General features: G+C 38.4%; 1 protein-coding gene across 4 annotated transcripts in view; it reads left to right on the top strand.

The window, feature by feature from the left end:
* The first annotated feature begins 526 nt into the window (after positions 1-526).
* The window catches only part of ate1 (arginyltransferase 1), a 58,524-nt gene continuing 42,533 nt past the window's right edge, over positions 527-16,517 (top strand). For 2 of the 4 annotated variants that reach the window (XM_086166150.1, XM_086166125.1), the window contains exons 1-7: positions 527-688; positions 6,045-6,108; positions 6,265-6,327; positions 6,413-6,513; positions 6,643-6,870; positions 12,392-12,606; positions 16,304-16,432. In XM_086166150.1, the coding sequence (XP_086022276.1) occupies positions 589-688; positions 6,045-6,108; positions 6,265-6,327; positions 6,413-6,513; positions 6,643-6,870; positions 12,392-12,606; positions 16,304-16,432 (900 nt within the window). In that variant the 5' untranslated portion in view covers positions 527-588. The remainder of the gene's footprint in view (positions 689-6,044; positions 6,109-6,264; positions 6,328-6,412; positions 6,514-6,642; positions 6,871-12,391; positions 12,607-16,303; positions 16,433-16,517) is intronic. The other 2 variants (XM_086166142.1, XM_086166134.1) reach the window with 1 other exon arrangement.

Here is a 16,517-nt window from a genome sequence, read left to right as displayed (position 1 = left end):
ACTACTCCTTCAAGATAACTCCAGCTCCCATTTATCTTCCTGTCAGTACCATGATAGTACAACTTAAAGCCTGCTCCCAAGCTTCTAGCCTTACTACCTTTCCACCTGGTCTCCTGGACACAGTATATCCACCCTTCTCTGCATCATGCTGACCAACTCTTTACCATTTCCTTTCATAGTCCCGATATTCAAAGCCCTTACTCTGTCCCAGACTCTTGCCTTTCCTCCTCTCTCTCTGCTTACAGACACGCCTTCCTCCTCTCCTTCTTTGACCTACAGTAGCCCAGTTTCCATTGGTTCCCTGTAGGTCATCAGTACCAATGACGGTCGTTGTTAACCCGGGCATCGACCGATCCGGTATGATCTGGTCATTAGGTTTGATTCGCATGTTTGGTTTTGGCAAAAGTTTTACGCCGGATGCCCTTCCTGACGCAACCTAACCTTTCTACTCAAACTACAGAGTGTAAACTATACCAGTGGCCCAAAACGCAGCGCTGGTGACGTCATGCTAGTGGGCGGTGTTTGATATGCAGCACTACTTGGCTGGACACTGGACAAACTCCTCTGTCATCTGTTTCGATATTGACTATGGCAGGAAATAAATCGTACACGGTTGTGGAGTATTTTGGTGGGGAAGATGGTTACCGCTGCGGTTACTGCAAGAATGAAAACGGAAACTTTTCTCACGGTAAGTGTCAAAGTGGCTAAGAACGGGAGCCAGCCCCTGTCGCTAAACCGACTCATGCTAACAAACTAGCTCATCTTCTCGCCATTTGTTAATTGACATTGGGATTGAAAATGAGCTACCTAATGCACCTCCTGTCTCAGTGTCCACACTGACATCTGATATGGCAAGGATACATCGTTATAAATAGCAACTTGGTGAGGAAAATACAGTAGTAGTAATCGGAAATCCAAGGCTGCTTTGATGGGATTCGTTAATACTTGCATCTGTTACCCTTCGCATCTAGGAACCTATCTAGGAAATAAAAACCGCATACAGTCTACTTCTCATTCGAGCTTAATTGAAGCAGTAGTTTTGAATTTTGTATTTGGTTTCTTGAAGCTATAACTGTTAGGTGGCTGCTTGAATAGCATTCCGGCTAGTGTATCCACTAGCAACAAACTAGCATAACGAACGTTGTGGTTATTTAAGTAGAACCTGATAGAGAAGCAGGATAGGTCGTCCGTGGTCATGTCAGTCCTGTTACTCCAGAGTACATGCTTGAAATTGTTACAACAATAAAGACAAAGAAAGTGTCTGTGAATGTTTTCAGAGCACTTCTGCTGTAAGGAATATTTTAAGTACGTAGCTGGGTTTTGATTTTTTTTTCTTTTATTTCACGATGTGAACCTTGTAACGCTGCCGGCACCCTGAAGAAAATTTAAGAATCTCATATTTGGTTTCAGTCCCGGTATCAGGTGTGTTAACGCCTTTTTGTTTATAAATGTCAGAAACTAACAATTAGAGAGAGCAATATTATCAATCCAAAATGTAAACATAGTGTTGAAGTTATATTTTTCGAAATGCATACTTGCACTTAAGTTAAAGATTACAAAAAGTCCCTCTAAAGCTCTTTCCCCTTGTCCTATCATGGAATGACCTATCGTAAAAGTTGTTAATGACGGTCAATGAGACCGTCCTTGCAGCTTTCCTCTTATCTTGCATGACAAGAACCAGCGCACTATGGACTTAATAAATCAAGGCGACATGCAAGCCCGCGATGTTAACCTTATTTTATGCTCAAATGAATAGTGAGATGGAGCGGACTCCGTCCGTAATCTCAAGAATTTTGTGTAACCATCTTGTATCCACCCTTTTCTTTCTTGAAGAGGCTCGCTGTCACCCAACCTTCAGATACTACCGGTGTGTGCCTTACATGTTTCCGTACTCTCTCTTCTCGCGAGAATAAAATAATGATTCTGACAGATTACTGTGTTAAGATTTTATTTTATTTTTTTACCGCAGCAATGTATGTAAGGTGTACTCACTCTACATACTGATGTAGTCTGACACAGATCAGCCGATTAGATTGGTTGTTTAATAATCATTGGTGATTATCACTCATGTGATTGACATTTCTTTGCATATAACTGGTTTTCCCCCAGAACACGGATATCACTGAACAACCCCAACATATAAAACACAAAACAAATCCTCTATTGAGAGTTCGATGGTCTATAACCCACAATCATTGCATCATTTACGTACCTTGCCTCTTGGCCAATCACTTACCAGAGGATACCTCAACAGATGACTTAATTGACCATCTGGAAACCATCCTCACTGAATGGATCAATTTCTGGTGTGCTTGTACATACATACCACTAATTATAACACATTCTACCAAATACTATACATGTCAAGTGTCTTGTGATATGTACATGTTCATAAATAAATTAAGTCTGGGCATTTTATTTATGTCATGGCCCCTGAAGAGTCTTCTACTTTATTATTATTGTTGTTGTTGTTGTTGTTGTTGTTACATTTAATTCACATATGTGCAAATTTAACATATGCAACTACTGATTTCCTTTTCAGGGTTTTTCTACATTATTTTTTTAAATCAACCACCTATCCTCATATTTTCTCCTCATACAGTATGCCAAATGAACAGCTAGAAACCAGGTTGGAGGATTTTTATCCACTCTGTAAAATAAATTATTTCAGAATCATGACTTAGTTCTTGGAAGAGTCAGTAGACAGTACCAACATCCTGTGGTGACATTGATGTTCATTCCAAGAATCTGTCCAGAGATGACACAGACCACGCTGTAACTTGTATACTGACAACCCAGGAGAGATTCATGAGAACATTTCACTTCATTCAGAGCATTGGTAGGGATTTTCTTCTTTCCTCATTCAGGAGAGGTGAGCAGGAGTTGGACACGTTGACTATTATTAGTGCTCGGGTAGTTCTTAATGCAGTCACTGAGCTACTGGGCTCAGAGCCCACAGACAGGAGCTGTTGTAATCCAAGAGTGGTAATCTGGATATTTTGTATCATGTGGCTGAGATGGCTGTTTCCGGGAAGGAAGTCTGACTTGGGTCTTAAAGTGTTTCTAAAATATCTGGAAACATGTTATTGTGAAATGGACTTGAAAATATGGAGCAAATAATGTCAAAAAACTATTTAATTGTTGTCAGTTTGGAATGAGTAAGTAGGTCATTTCGTATCTTTCCCACTTACTTTTTGAAACAATGATGTTGTTGTTTTTTTCTTTTTCCCTGGAAAGTCACAAGAAACAGCCTGTATTTCAAAGGATTTTTTATTCAAGCACAGTTCCTGGATTATAGGGTCTCTCTGCGCAGGTGTTTTCCACTTTAAGATTGGTGCAGTTATTTTTATCATGAGTGCTGTTTCCTGCAACACATGGTTGCCTCTGTATTATTGTGGGCGTTACATGCCACTAGAAGCTGGAGACTGGATTGGCATGAGTGAAAGACAGATGCCTCTGTTGTACTTGTGATGACATCTGACTTCAATGGTTCCTGATTACTTCAATGGTAATATTGTACTACCAGAATATTTTATGGCTATACTATGAGTACATTCTAAAAACTGGGAACCTATAAAATTGCATTTTACTAATTTCAAGAACATTTGAATGGAGTAGTTGTAAAGACTGATAAAAACTTCAAAAGCGGAATTATATAATTTTATCACCTGAAAACAAGTAATCTCACCTTGTGTCACTCTGCTCTGATTTTAACATGATTTTCAGAAAACAGATTGATCACTTACTCTTTCTTTTCCATCTTCTTCTGTTTGCTCCCTTCCTGGGTTGTCATAGCAAGTCATCTTCTTCCATGTAACCCTACTCTCTGCATCCTCTTCTCTCACACCAATAACTTCATGGCCTCTTTCACTCCATCCTTAAATCTCCTCTTTGGTGTTCCCCAGGCCTCCTGCCTGGCAGTTCTAATCTCAGCATCCTTGTTTCAATATATTCACTGTTCCTCCTGTTGTCCAAACAATCTCAGTCTGGCCTCTTTGACATTATCTCCAAAACATCTAACATGTCCTCTCCCTCTGGACTCATTCCTGATCCTATCCATCCTCGTCACTCCTAAAGACAATTTCAACATCTTCACCTCTGCCACCTCCAGCTCTGCCTCCTGTGCTTTCCTCAGTGCCACTGGCTCTAAACCATACTTCAATGCTGGTCTCACCCCTATACCCTTAAAGGTGTATAACCTTTTCTTTCTTTCTGGCTTATACTTTTACCGCACATTACCCTTGACACTTTTCAGTACTTACAGTACCACAGCTTCACTCCTAGCACCATGTTATAGGCTCTTTCTAGATCTACAAAGGAACAATAAAACTCCCTTTGACCTTCTCTGTCCTTCTCCATCAACATTCTCAAAACTATTCCTGTATCTGTAGCACTCTTTCTAGGTATTAGACCCATACTGCAGTTTACGAAAGCTCACCTATCACTCTACTCCCATCTTTCCTAGATAGTTCCATGCCCCTGCAGATTTATATCATCAGTACCATTATCCTTTTCAATTCCCTCCCTACTTCACTTTTACGTATTTCTGCTACTTCATTGTCCCCCATAAATCAGTCTCCCTTTCTCTTTCCAGTCAAACATATCATACAGGTCATAGTACACCCTTTTTTTGGCCTTTACGACCTCTACCATCGCCTTAGGCTGCAGCTCCCTATACTCTTACCTTGTCTTTTCAGCCTCCTTAGTGCTATACTTCTTCCTGGGTAGCCTCTTTCTCTTTTTGTGTGTGTATTTGTGTGTAATATTTTTAGAATGTTGGCAGTCAGAAGTTTGATACTTAATTTTCCTGTCAGGAAATGAAAAGTTTTAACACCTGCTCTATTTTGCAAACATATCTAATACATAACAAAAAATAAAATTTGACTTGTACTAAAAGACGGTGCAAATAATATATACATAAATGAATATTTAATTTTTACACAATCTTACAGTGTCTTGGACATTCTTATATTGTGCTCCAGACCAACTTGATTCACTTCTGTATTATATATGTCTTTTTGTATCCTGTCATTTGACCAACAGTGGTCCCTGTCATTTAAGAGGAAAAAATATCCATCGTCTACCGCCCATCCTGCACTCATGGTTGTAGGGGACGCTGGAGCTTATCCCAGCTGTCATCAGGCGAGGGGCAGGGTACACCGTGGACTGGCTGCCAGTCAATTGTAGGGCCACATATACAGGCAGACATTCAGTCACTCACTCATTCGGGGCAATTTTTCCAATTAACCTGCTGCATGTTTCTGGACTGTTGGAGGAAACTGGAGAGCATGGAGGAAACCCATGCTGACATGAAGCGCTAACCACCGTGCTGCCCATGAAAAAAATATGAATTTGAAAAAAATTCTCAAGTTGTTTATGGGCTGCTGTTTAAAAAACATTTTGTTTTTTCTTTGAGAAAAACATGATTTGATTTTAGAATTGATATTTGATTCATAGTCACTTCTGTGTCAGATCACAACGCGCTGACCTTTCCCCTCTGTGGAGACCGGCAAAGCACCAGTTTCAGGGGACAGGAAACAAAAGTTTATTACCAGCCAAGTATGTATTGTGTGAACTGGTTTACAGTCAGTTCCCCTGCTAGCTCTGCATGAAAACTGATAGTCGTGTTGTCAGACTTTCAGGCTGTATATGATTATAGAAAAGAGAAGGTCATAGGTTGACATATGAGACCAGACCTCAATTCTGGGAAGTAGGATCCAAGCTGCTGTTTCTACAAATAATAAATATGTGTGTCCGTTGGGGCCTTAAAGTACTGTGGGAACACACTTTGGATACACTTTGTGACTCAAGATGACAAAAAAAAGGGGTCATCCCACCAGAATATGAGCAGAATCTTTATATACCACACACACTTAAATATACTGTACTTGCAAGTAATCTGTGTTGGAATCAAACCAAGCATATTGTGTGAATTATCAGATTGTCAAATTAATCCAGCATCACATGCATATCTCTTATTATCACTAACATTTATTGGCATGTTTAATCCATACATTAATTACAAGTAAAATGCTTTTCTTCAGGCATGTGGTCTCACACCATGACAGTGGAGGACTACCAAGACCTCATAGACAGGGGATGGAGAAGGTAAATATTTGCCTTTTTACCCCCATTACCAACCCAAATATTCACTATTTTATATGTGTTCCATATTACTTCTCATTTTTTGAAATTCTAATGTATATATTTTTTATTTTTAAAATTAATGCATTTTCTAATTAATGTCCATGTCTTTCTTTTTAGAAGTGGGAAGTATGTTTATAAGCCCATAATGAACAGAACGTGTTGTCCACAGTATACCATCAGGTAATCCTCTCTGCTATTACTGAATTATTTTTGGAAATTGGATGGATGTTATAGACTGACCTTCAACTACGTGTCTTTCTTTAAGATGCCGTGTACTGAAATTCCAGCCTTCCAAATCCCACAAGAAAATCCTTAAGAAGATGAACAAATTCCTTTCTGGAGGGGAGATGCCTAAAGGACAAGATGGTGTGACTATTCTCTGCAGTAACTGTAGTGTGTGCATAGGCTTACAAATCTATTTTAATTAGCTCTTTTCTGAGTCATCTTACTACATGTTTTTTGGTGGTATAGCAGTACTGATTTAATGTCTCGCAGGGGAACCAATGGACTCATTGTGCGAAGATGCAGGACCACGGGAACCAAATGAAGACTGTCACTCCAAGATGAAGAGTCCTACGAGTGACATTCAGAAGGAAATAGCAGAGTCTCCTCCTGTCACAGAAGTTCAGAAGGAAGCCCCAGATGACAAACCTACAACTTCAGAAATGGCAAAAAAATGTCAAATGCCTTCTCTGCACGGGAGGACAACTGCTCCTAAGCCAGGTAAGAAGTCTATCAGATATCTTTTAATAGATGCCCAGGTCCTGAGTTGAAACAGGAATTATCACTGGTACTGATGAGTTGAAACAGCAGTTCTCTTTGGAGTGCTAGGATAGAAGAGACTGAAGGAAAGTTTTGTACTACTGGTGACCCTCATGGTGCTTTAGTATTTTGAAAGGGTAACCAATTCAACTCCAACGTTCAAGAAAATAGTAAAATAATATTTTAAAATTTCAACGTTTGGCCCAAGGAAACGTACTTGAGTATCTCAGAATTCTTGATTCTGATCATTAAGTTATACTAATACATTTCTATTGCTGCCATTAGGCTGTGGACCAGAAACAGGGAAGAGTAATGGCAGCAAGGGAGACAGCTGAAGAAATGACGATGATTTCTGTTTTGAACTTGTTAAGGAACAATTGTTTACTCAAAGCGGAAGCGCCTTTGTCATCATGGAATCAGATTAATTCAGGACTGTTAATATATTGTCATTCATTGTCAAAATAAAGTTCATTAGTAATACTTCTAGAAAGTTACTGTTTACCATAACACTTACCAATAATAATATATCTTCTGAATCAGGGTCTTGTGGCCCATCCAACTATCCTGTGTTGTAGGTTTTTATTTATTTATCTAAAGTAATACACATACGTTTGCATATTCCTGTTTATGAATAAAAGTATATTTTATGTCTTTGGAAGACCAAGGGGGCATTTGATCTTGCTTCCATTCATACCCAATAAGATCCGTACTACTGGGGTTACAAACTCCTTAGTAGGTGCACCAGGATCTTCAGACACCTAACAATTTGTCGGTCTGAAGTTCAATTTCTTGCCACTGGGTGTCACTCTGAATATTGTGATAGACTCAAGGATATGCAGTTTTGTGGTTGATTTGAGGGGTCTGACTGTTCTGGGCCTATATGTTCTTCCTGTACCCCAGTTCATGATATCCTCAGCCAACTCTGTTGTGCATTAATTACACTAATAAGGAAGAGATAACAAACCCCCTACTATACACAGGAAGTTGCATGTCAAACAGCTGTTCACATTCAAGCCAAAAATCACTGTTTATTCTCTCATGTATCCACTTAGAATTAGCCCACAGATCATAATGGAGTAGGCAAGGATGACATATTCTGATGTCCAAATCAGAATATGGATTTGACTGTGGTTTAGGCAGACACAAAATTTTCAGTAGTGTCAATAGGCTTCATTTCTTACATGTTTTAGCACTAAACTTTCCTTCCTCATGTGAGGGAAAAAATACCCTTTCAGGTAGATAACAAAGCAAAATTTATTACGTTGAGCTGGCGTTCTCCACTCCCCCCCTCATTCACCTCCAACAGAAAGCACCTGGATATGTCTTTCCTTGAGCTTTATGACTAGAGTTCTTTATTGCTCCGGGCGTGTAACCATTTTCGCCTGAGAAAACATGGATGTCTCTCTGTAGTATAGCTTATATAGAGCCGGGAAACACATTCAGAAGCATATTCACAGATTCTGTTGTAGAGTGCATCAAAAAATAAAATCCATTGAGTTTGTAAGTGCTAAATGTAAGATAAGTAAGTTGTTGGTCAAGTAAGTTGTTATTTTTATAGTCTATCACCTCAGATCATGTATTTACCTCAGGGGGCTCAAAAACGATACAGTTCCTCAGTCACTCAGACCATACTATTTTCATAGGCTTTTATTTCCGTTTAAACAATAAGAGCTGTTGCCAAAAACTTGCTTAAATGGTGAAAACATGAAAGAAACTTTGATGGCCAACAAAGAACAACTGAGGATAGAGGGAAAGAGAAACAATGGAAACTGAAGATGGGAACATAGTGCAATTTTTTTGATGGCAACAGATTCAAAACACCTGGATACTGGACCAAAGCTTAGAATTGTGCTTGTGGGCCAGGTTAACAAACAGAATAACCTTCAAGTTAAAGGGGGAATTAAACAAAATGGATAAACATTATGTCCCTGTGCATATGTTGGCAGCATGATGGTTGTTGTATATTTCTCATCTTAATCGGGTACAAAGAATGTGGATTAATAGGGAAGTCTTGTCTGGAATCAGTCGTACATTCAATGTCCATAGCTGTGACTTTGTCTGTTCAGTTTTGAATGATGGCCATGAAATAGTGTGTTCCTTTGATTGTAAAAAATATTTCATGTGTGACTGAGTCACTCAACAACCAGGCAGCTGCAGTCACTGAACCCACTCTTAGATGGGTCAAAATGTTTTTTTTTTGTCAAGGTTTTGTTGCAGGATTTTTTTTGCTGAGATAACTTTACTTTGATCAATAAATTGGGTTGGATTATCACACAAATATCTGCTCCCCATGTAGGTCAAGCACCTGTGCTTAAAACAACTCTGCACATTAATATTTAAGTGTTTGCACATAAACGGAAAAAGGATTTCTCCTGAAGTAAATATGTTTGATGCCTATTGTGCACATGATAAGCAGTGCTGTGTGTCCCATTTCTAAAAACCCAGCATTTTGAGAGTTGTATGTGACCTTAGGGAGGCGCTGAGACTGATGGTCATAGTTCATATGATGTGCTAACGACTGCCACAGGAGTCCTTCACAGGAACTGATCTGTCAGACTTCATCTTAACCATTTCCACTTTTAACCCCCATGTGCCTTTGTGATAATTTAAGGAGCCCCAGCACAAATTTTAGCACTGATCACATAAATCAACATGCAACCCAACACATCCTTTTTTTTTTTTTTTTTCCCTTCCATTTTTAGTGTTTTAAACATAGTTTTTTTTGATGTTATATGGCTGATTGATCATATCATTGCAAGATATTTGTCAATCAACAAATGCAGTGTAATAGGCTTCCCTGGTCAAAAAATGCGACATGTTATTCTAGCCTTTATTTTGTGCAGTTTTGCTTTGATGCAAGAAAATTAGCTTTAAGTTAACTTAGTTCTAATGCACTCCAGTCTGTTTGTCGGTGGATTGAGTTGGTATGCTCCTGTGGGACCAAAAGTCGAATTTACTTTCATTGGGAGAAAATTGCTTCCTCTCAGTGGCCTCGTAGGGTTAATCCATTATTTCCGGAAACAGGGGGAACGTGCTAAGAGCCCGCCCTGCCAATTTCACACTTTTTAAAGTATTTTAATTCTTTGTGTGCTGTGATTTTTTAATCCTCTGCTGGACTTTGTGTCATGATTTCACACTTTTAGCTGTATAAAACCTTTTTCTTCCATGAACTCTTGTCAATTCATAGTAATTATATATACTTATTTTGTAATATAAAAATGATTAGCAGTATCCCACCGATTATTTTGTCTCCTATTCAAACATTAAATTGGGGATTTAACCACCAGCAAAATTCCAGATAACTACCCTCCCTGCTATCTGCAAGGATGCTTGACCAATGATGTACTTGATGTTGCAAATATTTCAAGTTTGTCTGCACTGGTTTTGACATAACAGTCTTCCATGTTCTCTCAAAGGTTAAAAACAGATAATTTCCCCAAACATAGACAAAAAAGGGAAGCCTTGTTGAATCATTAACAAACACCTGCTTCAGTTTTCACAAAATAAATACAAAGCATCGACCAGTACTTTAAATGAAGATTGAGTCAAATTTCAGTCAACCAAAATTTTTGGGGTCGACTGCTACCCCGCTAAACAGGTCTAATAAGCCAGCATCTGCTTACAGTTCTTGCTGTTATCAACTACAGACAGATGCTGGCAGACTTGGTCGAAAAGTAGGACCTTAAGCTCAGCTCAGCTGAGGCTGCGTGCTGTCAGTGAACCTTAGCAAATACCATGTGTCACGTACCACCATCGTCAGTCGAAAGTTCGTCAAAGGGCTGATGGTCGCGGCAGGCAGTACGATAAGCAGGAAATGGTTGTCGTTTCCTTATAGCTCCAAACAGGATGTGGGTGTATGAACTGTTGACATGGGATGCCCAGGGATCTGGAGGGCTTGGCAAGATCCCAGGAGGTGGTGGAGGAAAAGGTAGTGCAGAAGGGCGGGTGACGGAGAGACTGTGTCGCCTCAGAAAATGTTTGACATCTTTTGGAAAAAATGATCACTAATAAACCCTTTTGGTTCAAACATGTCTGCAATGATTGAGCCTTTCAGTCATTGGGGAAGAGTGCAGGGATCTTTTTTCTGTACACACATATCTTCAGAAGCTGTTCAGGATGTTTTATTGCTATATAGAGTATTAAACAAGTTGTAATGTAAAATCTGTTGCCTCATCCAGCATCTATCATACTAGTTTTTATCTGAATATTTAGTGAGGGTGAATTCATTTTTTGCCCCAAAATATTTTTGGAGTTATTTCTTGTCGCTGCCTTTATTTCAACTCATTCTTGAACAGTGAGCAAATTTATCACTGAGTCAAAAGCTAAGTTAAAAGCTAACTTAATTTAACTATTAAGTTAAAGAGACTAGTGCATGGCCTCATCGACTAAAAATCATGGCAACAAGAAATGTTGACTGGATAAGCAACATGATCAAACCACTAACCTCACCTTTACTCACTATCTCTGATACTTGGAGTAAATTTGTACTGAACTTATGAAGAAAATATCACTGTAGTGTCATTTCTCATTGATCTGTATTTCAAAAATATTTAGGAGAATGATAAAAGCCAACTTCCTAATATGTTTTCCATTTGTTAAATAAATTAAAAGCCCAGATCTTGCAGGAAGATCACGTGATTACGAAAAAAGCATATGAATGTATTGCATGCAGAGCAACAAGTGATCCTTGCTGTGCAGAGAACTTTTAATTTAACCAATATATGCCTTTCTTCTTTAAATGTATTTGACAGCTATATTTATTACTACTGCTTCTGATTAGATTTTTTTTTTACTTTTTCTGTTCAAAGGAAAAAAACAAAATAAAACAAAAATGTATCAACCAATATGATTATTTGAATAATTTAGCATTATGTAATTCATTATGGTTCAACAACATTCTCCTCACTATGTCTGAAGAATAGAATGGAAAATGTATCTTTATAAGCTGAAAACATAGCAATACATTTTAGGATATGTTCTTCTTGCAGAGAAGGTGTAGGACAACTACAGGTATGTGCCACTATGTGGATCAACTGTCTTAAATCAACAAGGAAAGCAGTAAACTTATTCTGCATTTTCTATCTAAAATAGTATATTAAAACATAGAACTATTCAGAAACTGAGATTTATCCAAAAGCATTCAATAGCAACATACTGATATGGGTCATTTAGATAATAAAAAGTTTTGATTTGACACTTAAGTCAAGTTGAATGTGAAAGTACTCCTCTAACCCTAACCATAACCTAACCCTAACCCTAACTGACGAAACCCAAAACCTTATGTAAGCAGAAGTTGGAAGTATCCAAGTACCCAGGTATCAAGTATGAACACTACAATTATCCTCAGCACACTCAGAAGGTCTGCGTTGCAAACATTACAAATACAGTATGTAGTGCGATATCACAGTCCTTCACTATACCCTTAATTAAGAATGATGTTCACACAGTACCTTTGGAGATATAATTTTTCTCTTTTTTGCAGGTATTGGAGTAGATCCAAACCGACCCCCTTGTCGTAAGGCCAAAGATGTGAGGAAGGAACGTCATCATCAGAAAGAACAAATGAGACAAAATGCTGATGCAGTCTCATCTTCAGTTAGCCAAACCTCACCCCCTCTTACACAGACCAACCAAGCCAAAACCCTGGAAGATTTCATCAAAGAAAAACTGCCTGAAAATTCCTCTCATTGCCTTGAGGTAAGCAGGAATAGTGTCTCTTTCTATTATGGTACCTGTATGTCAAAAATAAGCACCAGCCCATTGAGGCCATTGAAAAATTGCTCATGCATTTGTAAGATGTTTGGATCTTCTAGATTCCTTCTTTTGTAGCCCCGGTGACTTCACCATGTGTTTCTGAGTGTGGAGAAACTAGCTTGCCAAAGCATGCTGGAAAAACTACCTCTACCAATAATTTCAATGTAACCACAGGCACACCACACAAACTCGGTCAGGTTACCCTGCTGATGACATTAAAACCACTGCTCCATCTGTATCAGAGGACTTGGAAATGACCCTTTGGCAGGAAGCAAAACAATTCAGAAAGATGCCAGTAAGGCCTCAAGCTGAGGATGATAGAGTAATGTAATTCTTTGGTCAGATTTGAACTAGATGTAGTGATGAACCAGATAGTATCTGCTATCAATCATCCCTCGAGTCCGTACTTCTTCATGGATTAATGCAATTATAGGCAATTATGGCCCAGTTATGCAATGTCAGAGTTCACACTGATACCTTTCACCAGTGACAGTCAATTATTTGTCCTACAGGATAGATTTAATGCAATACTTCCATTTGGCATCTTTAAACTTTAAAGTGAAGAACACGTGGACAGGCTGCATGAAATTTGTGCCCAAATAATTATTTGGATGTCAAATAATTTATAGGATCTTTTTGAGTTGAGTAGCTCTTTATTGTTCGGTTCAGCCGTAAGCTCAAAAATGTAGATTCATAGATCACAGATCAAATGGGTAAAACTCACTTTCATAAATACGTCTGTTAAACATGTCACTCTACTCGACTTGCGTATGAGGAGAAAATGCTGAGCATTCATACGCTTTTTAAAAAAATACAGAAGGCCACCAAAGTCAGAAAAGCAAAACGAAAAAACTCCTCTGTCATCTGCTTTGCTTGTTTCAAAGTAATTTTAATACATAGCAACGAGAAATAAAAATCAGTTATGTTCCAGCAGCAACTGTTATCCACCAGGGGTCAGTGTGGCAACATGACTCAGGCACCTCATGGAAGTGTGGCATGCATTAACAGTGTACCCCTCAAAAGTGTTGTCACAGTCTATACACTTTCCACCTTAATTATCATCTTAATTTCCTTTAGTTCCCCTATGTTCATAGGTAGGCCTTTATTTTGCACATAAACATTGGTGAAAAAATTAGTGGTAATCCGTCATTAGGAAGAAGGACAATGTGGTTAGATGCTTCCTTACAAGGTACTCAAGGATATGAGTTGGGAAACTATGTCAGTTTAGCCAGTAGGACAACATCTTTGCAGAGAAAGCAATTATTTATAACACTACAAGTGAAAACCAAATGCAGAAATTTTTTGAAGAACAATGCATACCTCAGTCAGGGCCAGTGACTTTGTTGACCTACTATCGAGTACACTGAGTACTTGAAAATCTCTTCATAACATAAATTTAACGTAAATCACTATAAAATGCTGTTTTCACTGAACCATTGAGAATTACAAATACTTTCAGCCTTTGCATATTTTCTTCTTAAATTTGAGGGCAAAAACAGAATGCACCATCACAATTTCTTAGTTTTATATCAAGAAAGTTCGGAGTAAATGTAATGATGTATTCATTCTAAATCTACCTTAAATATGAAGCCAAATGACAATATTTGGGTAAATAAAGATTCTGGCTTCACTTAATCTAACTGCAGTACATAGATGCTGGCTATAATATGTAGAGACAGACAATATTGGATTTTAGATAGTGAAAACATCTTGAAAAAAAAGAAAACAAGAATAGAACAGTGTCATCTTTAATTTGCATTTTGAGTCAAATAACTGACATGAAATAAAAACAAAGATAACAAACAAACAATGACTTTAAAAGTGCTTTGTATGCTGATAAAATTGGCCGAATGACTTATAGTCTGGTCCAACTATTATCGTATTACATATTTATATAGAAACATTTCAAAGGGGGTACATAACTAAAAAAAAAAAGTTTTGAGAACAGTCTTACACAAAGAAGGTGTGATGAATCCACGTCTCTCATTTGAATTAAAAGCATCCAAAACCACAAGTAGTTTGTGGCTCTGTTTGAACATTCTTGAGGTGTTCAAGTATCAGACTTGTTAATGTTGTTTTAACAATGTAAGAGTTCATTTTCATGCTGTCCACTATATTCCTGGTTGGTTCACCACAAGCAGGTCATCCTATGAAAATATAACTTTAGATTTTGAACTAAATTAAAAAGACTAAGCTTAAGCGTTTTTCTTTCATGTAATCGAACCTGTGTTTCTGTTTGACTTAAGGATGTAGATGCCAAGTGGTCATATGAGAGAGACGCTCTTAGATCCAAATCAAACAAACCCTAAGTTCAAGCCTCTTATCCTGTCTGTGCCAAGGATTCAAATGACAGAGCCTTCGTGGCCAAAAAAAGCTTCCAATTGTTGAAGGTTAATGAAATTGTGCTGAAGGATGTGTAAGTTTAATTCTTCTTCAGTGTATGTGATTCTAGAAACAATTGGCGCCTTTTTCTTTCCACATATCTCCTTATACAGGAATATATTGAGCTCCCCTGGAGCTCCCCCCGTAATACATATGTACTTATGAATCACATTATTTAGCTTTTATTACTTAACTTTTTGTCTCTTTCATTTGGCTTCAAAGTATTTTAGCTGAACATGGATTCATTGTTCCTCCTGCTGAGTCGCAGTATCTCTTTTGGGTCAAATGCACACAGATATTTACATCAGGTATTAGAACAGTTAGACAAGCGATTAAGAGTTGATATTGTTAGGTGGATGCCAGGGTTAGTTTTGCTATTGCCACAATGCAGTTTAGTTTAGGCAAACGAGATTGAGGGCATGACACAGGGGGTCAGGAACAATATCAAATCAGAAAAAGGTCAAGCATCAAAAGAGTAGCACAGGTAGTCAGGCGAAGGATGGGCGGAGGCAGTCATGGTTTTCCTGTATAGCAAATCAGGAGACAATGTGCTGACCACTATTTGGCGCTGAACACTGAGACGCGGGGAGTTTAAGTACACCAGGACTGGTGACGAGAGAGAAAAAAAAAACAGGTTTATAGTAGCACACCAGTATAAATGATCCCCAACCTGTAAAGGAGGGCACACAGGAAAGAGAGAAGAGACCAGGCCAAAACACAGCAGCCTGGGCTTACAGCAGCCAAAACCGTAATATAACAATTATAAAACCATCCAGAGAATACTGTCACACTATTAAAGTAACCATTGTTAGTTTCAGATGACATGGTGAAGCACAAGAAAGGGGCTCATACACAACAGTAAATGGGCTGGTGATTGTTTTAAACTAACTAACTCTTATTAACTAACTTTTTATTTAACTAACGCATTCAATCATGGGTAACTGTCATTTTTGTGTCCTAATGGAAAATCTCACACACCCCTCTATGTATTATTTGGTTTTCCCATCAATCCACAGTTGTGTTGTAGAAACAAATGACCTGCAAATGCTACAATCAAAAGCTAGAAATCATCTTTTTGTTTATAAATCAATAAATAGTCTGTCCCTGTCATCCAGCTCGGAGAAGTTTTATTTCTTTCAGTCTCACCTCATCCTTTTACTGTCTCTTCATATTTTGCACTTCTTCTTCAATAAGACTTTGTTTTTCTACAAAATTTTAATTTTGATTTTAACTACTGTCTGCCAATTTTTTTTTGAAGGTGAGACTAGTGCGCTCCAATCCCCCTAGCCTGCAGTTCAAAGCCTCTTTTGACGCCTCCTACCAGGTGTACAAACTCTACCAGATGGCCGTTCACAAGGACCCTCCTGACAAACCCTCTGAGAGCCAGGTCAGAGGGTGATGGTCCTAGGTTGCATTGTTGTCGGGGTACCCAGGACAGTCGGGGTGGGGGTTCTACAGCGAAAAAGACAGGA

This window comes from Fistularia commersonii, chromosome 2 (genome assembly GCF_037954325.1).
Source record: "Fistularia commersonii isolate RoL2024-O1a breed Wild chromosome 2, RoL_Fcom_v1.0, whole genome shotgun sequence".
Classification (NCBI taxonomy): domain Eukaryota; kingdom Metazoa; phylum Chordata; class Actinopteri; order Syngnathiformes; family Fistulariidae; genus Fistularia; species Fistularia commersonii.
The sequence above is the reverse complement of the archived record's forward strand: the minus strand, read 5'-3'. Positions and strand labels throughout refer to the sequence as shown.